At 56.9% G+C, this 4664-nt stretch overlaps 1 protein-coding gene across 1 annotated transcript; it reads left to right on the plus strand.

The window, feature by feature from the left end:
• Positions 1-2200: 2200 nt before the first annotated feature.
• LOC112974550 (uncharacterized protein KIAA0754-like) lies at positions 2201-4091 on the plus strand. The gene is made up of 2 exons (XM_026083653.1): positions 2201-2290; positions 2828-4091. Exon 2 carries the CDS (start codon positions 2837-2839, stop codon positions 4040-4042), a length of 1206 nt encoding a protein of 401 aa, XP_025939438.1. The 5' UTR covers positions 2201-2290; positions 2828-2836; the 3' UTR covers positions 4043-4091.
• The last annotated feature ends 573 nt before the right edge of the window (positions 4092-4664 follow it).

The following is a 4664-nucleotide window of genomic DNA, read 5'->3' on the forward strand; positions in this document are numbered from 1 at the left end:
CGGCCTAGTAACAATCCTCCAACGGAACTATTCTGATGGAAGAGAGACCCTATCGCATTGCTGGGGATCTTCTGGACAGTGGAGTCAACGAGTGTGACGTCTACTGTGGTCTCCACGTCGATTCCCAGGCTCCCTCGGGTTGTGGGGCAGTGTTGCTGCAGAAAGCCCCGGGTCGCGTAAGGGGGTTCACTTGTGTCTGCGCGCGGCCCTTCCCCGCGCTCGCTTGGGCATTTCCCGAGCAGGCTTTCGTGGCACGCGTGTTCCTCTGGCAGTTATCACACCACACCRTGGTGTGACAATTAAGTTGGGTGTGTCCTGCCTCACCGCATCGATAGCATCGTCCCTTAAAGGGGGCGTCCAACGTGCGATGCTTAGGGTTAGGCCGGCGGTCCTTTTGTACCACTGCAGCAACAGCACCTTGGACGGCGGCTGCAACGGTGGCACCTTGCCTCTGCGCCTCRGCCCTTTCAACCCACATCAGCATCTCTTCCACCCCAGCGCCTTTTGGCAGGCTGGCCAGAATTTGCTTCGTGACCTTGTTGGCATTGTCAAAAGCGAGCACCTTAAACATTTGATTCTTACTGTCYTCCGTGAGGTCAGGGTGCTGCATTATCGCCTCCCAGAGGCGGTCGATAAAATTGCTGTACTTCTTGGTCGTGCCCTGCATCAGGTTCCCGAAGGATGGAGTGCCTCCCGCTGGCAGGGCAAGGAAGGCGTCGAAGGCCAGACGGGCTGACAGCTGGAGCATGGATGGGGGATAATTGGCCTGATCCAGATAGTTGGACCAGGCTCCTTCCCCAACCAGCATCTCTGCTGTGACCCCTCTCAAGGGGTCATCTTGGCCTAGGTGCTGCATGGCCTCCTCCGTGCTGCGCTGCTGCCATGAGGCCACCCACAGAAGGTACTGCGTTGGCGTGAGCAGCAGTCTCATCAGGTTCTTACAGTCATACGGGCACATCAAATCCGCCGAAAATATCCAACTGATTATCTGCCGAGTCGCCTCGGACTTGATACCATATGTGGACACAGTATTGCAGGCCTGCTGGAGAATCTTCCAGTCATGTGGCTCCCATTTCCTATTTCCCCCTTGATAGACAATCGGGAAGGCCAAGGCTGACGGCCCACCCGCGGCGGGGGTTGACTGCCATTGCCCTTCAACGATGGCATCTTTGATAATTCCACTCCACCGGGACTCCCTCGGAACAAGCCCACTGGGGGGTTGCATGCATGGGGGGATCCTTTCTGAGTTCCAGCTTTTCCAGCTTTTCCAATAACTGCTCAAACATCTTTAACAGCTGTGCTGTGGTCGGCATTGTCCCCACAGGGGTAGTAGGCAAGGCTGTTCCCGACGACTCTGGAGAGGATAGCGCTGGAGGCTCCCGCCACGGTCCTTGTGGCGCACTGCTGGCTCCCTCAGGCGCAGATAGAGGCAAGGGCCGCGGAGGGGGCGGCGATGGAGGGACCGACGGTCGAGGCGGCCCCCGCGTACGCGAGTCTGTGGGCGGCAGAGGCGGGGCACTAGGAACTGTCCCGCCCTCCCCYGGCTCCTGGTAGACATCCTGCTGTACTTCCGCATTCTCGGCAGTATCAGAACCGGCTGGCTCGGCAGCAACTTCCCCCTTTTTTGGAGAGCCGACCGACTCTACCGGGCCCCCCCGCACCTTCTGTAGCATTTCTGCAACGTCTCGATACGGCTTGCCTGTGACCCCCTTGATGGGGTGCGGGGAGGTGCTGCTTTGGGTCGGTGGGGCGCTGGCTGGTACAGGGCTCAGCATCTTTGTGGCTGCAGCCGCGACTTCTCTTTCAGCTTTCATAGCTACCAGGGTCTCAAGGACCGTGTTCCACAAGGCACGCACCGCCTTTATCTCCTTCTTGTCCTTATCCCCCCCTCGATGGTTTTTTGCCACATTGTCCCTCTGAAATCTCGCCATTCCGAGACGGAAAACAGCATATGAGTGTCGGAAAAATGGCCCCATTTTTGCCCTAGCTTAATCAACCGGTGCAACTGCTTTACCGGGGCGTCAATCCCTCTCTTAGAGAGTATCCTGGYGAGCAAGGTGGCAGCAGCATCAGCCTCCATTGCTGCTTCCTGAGAGGCGGGGAGCGACCCCGAAGACCAGTGTCTGGTTGGCTATCGGCGTGCAACCAGCACTCCTCTCAGCCGTGCAATCCCCACTCCCATCCTCTCGCTGCTTACCGCAGTCTCGGAGCTCTTATCGGAAGTCAACCATCCTCTGCTACCAGATGTCGGAGTGGGGGGACGGGCCCGGAGTAACGACGGAGTCTCAATGTGAGTATAATCGTTCTCCCCTTTATTGAGGTTCTTACAGAGTATATATAGGCAACGAGCAGAAGCTTACGTTAGTAACAATGCTACTATTGGTTGAGGCCCTCTGTATACACGTGATGTGCCTCGACAGGATTGGTGTCGAGCGGTTGCTTGCGTTACTAGCCTTGCGGTCACAGCTGTGTGTTGCTTCCCTCTTTCAGGATGTCGACACCGGCGATGTTCCTGTTTTCATCGTTTAGAGGAGACTTCAAGGACAGCAGCTCGCCCACACGCTGAACCTTATTCTATGTAATCGTAGGTGGGATTGCTCACGTTTAGCAGATCATGGCCCTTTTGGTCTAACCATTCCTCCACACTTCGACTGTGCAGGAGCAGTGGTGGCTGTTGCACTCCTACCTGCTTCCTTACCTTCCCATCATCATCTCTTCCTGGCTTTGTCTTTGGTTTAGGTGCTGCTGGCTGTCCCTTCTTTTTGGCTTCCCTTGGTTTCCTGAGCTGCATGTCCCTTCTTCACATTTCTGTTCCCATTCTCCTCAGGTGCAAAACATGGATGCAGGCGACACCTCTGCCTTGGGGCCTGCAGGCACTGCAGGCACTGCAACTGAAGTGCCTGTGCAGCTTGAAGGTGAGCATGACACCCCCTCCGAGGGACCGGAGCACACAGAAGCAGTTGTCGTTGCGGTCCCTGGCACGCCAGAGGGAGAAGCAGCAACTCCTGCCTTGGACTCAGCAGGCCAGGCTTGGGCTGAYGGAGTTCCTGGCGAGGCACCTCCCCAGGGAGAGGAAGGCGAGTCTGGGCTCCCTGCCCTAAAAAGCACCAAAGTCCCCGCTGCCGAGCTCCCCGTGCAGAAGGGGATACAAGTCTCTGCCTTCACTCCAGAAGCAACTGGCTCAGAAGCAGCTGCAGCGTCTGGGCAGAGTGTGAGCGAGGGGGCTTGTGTGCAGATCCCTGCAGAAGCCTCTGGGCCCATCTTGGAGCCCAAATGCCAAGAAAGAACCACCAGAGAAGTGCTCTCCCAGAGTGATGAGACGGAAGGCGGCCCACTACAAGATGCCATACTCAAAACTGCAGCCCTCTCCCAGAGTGAAAACACTGAGGAGAACAAAATGGACGACGCCATCCTCAGCATGGACTCCCCAGGCCCTGTCACTGCAGCCCCCACGCAGCTTGAAGGAGAAAACCTATCTGCCTTAGCATCCACCGGCATGGATACCACGGACAATGGGAGCAGCGTCCTCCCTGGCAGCAGCCCAAAGAAATGCGAAACACAAAGCAGCGTAGCTGCAGAAGAGCCGGTGGAAGCAGCACAAGAACTTGTAGAAACCTCAAACTGTGAGGGCGTGCTGAGGGAAGAAACCAAAGGGGAGCGACTGGTGGAAAGAGCCCAAGGCGTAGGTGACTCTGGCACACTGGAAGCTGTGAGCGGTGATGAACGTCACTCACCTGCTGTGCAGCAAGGGGTTTTACCTGTGCCAGAGGAAGGCCCTGGCTCAGCCTTCCCTGGAGCTGAAAGCTCGGAGGCACCAAAAGTGTCCGTGCCAGCACCAGCTGCTGCCCTTGAAGAACCTGTCGCTGTCGAAACCGTGACACCCACAGACACGGCAGCCAGAACGTTAGAGCCCTTGGCAGCCAGGCGTGGGCAAAGGTCTCCAGAAGAAGTCCCAGTGACTACTGTTTGTTGGTTCTGTGATAAAAGGCTATCCTCTCCACGTGCCCAAAGGAGCAGAGGGGGACAGTGGCAGCAGGGGTAAGCGAATCACCTCCCAGGAGAAAGGAGCACCCTGGCCCCACTCCCGTCTTCTCATTAAACTCCATTTCTGACTGTTTTCCTGCCTGAGGAGACCTTCTATTCTTCGTGCATGTGTGTGTATGGAGGTCTATGTGCCAGCAATGGGAGTGGCACCAGGGGCCACAGGGGCCTGTGCATCTGTGGTGCCGCCCCTGGAGCACGTGAGGGTCTGTGTGTCAGTGTGTGATGGCTAGCAAATATGAAGCCGGACTGGCCGGCGAGTAGGATAAGAGGCTTGGGAGTTGGAATCGAGGCAGCCATAAGGGTGGGCCGGAGACTGGAGAGAGCGCGGGTCTGCAAGCTGGCTCCTGGAGGGACCAGGGCAGGTCTGTGTTTATGTGTGTGGCCAGCCGTGTGTCTATGTGTCTTGTAAATGTGTATGCGTGTTTTGTGTATGTGTTGTGTGTGTGTGTTTGTGTGTTTGTTTCAAAAGCCCTGTCATGCTCTGGCCTCAAGAGCCCTCTCTGGGCAGCCTCTGGCAACTCTTTGTGGCAAAGATGAGAAAGATGAGACCCTGCCCCAGCCAGTGCACGTAAGTCGGCCATGCAGCTATCCTGCTGCCAGCTTCTCGTGTGAGGCAGCAT

This window comes from Apteryx rowi, unplaced genomic scaffold (assembly GCF_003343035.1).
Source record: "Apteryx rowi isolate R43461 unplaced genomic scaffold, aptRow1 scaffold_118, whole genome shotgun sequence".
Taxonomy (NCBI): domain Eukaryota; kingdom Metazoa; phylum Chordata; class Aves; order Apterygiformes; family Apterygidae; genus Apteryx; species Apteryx rowi.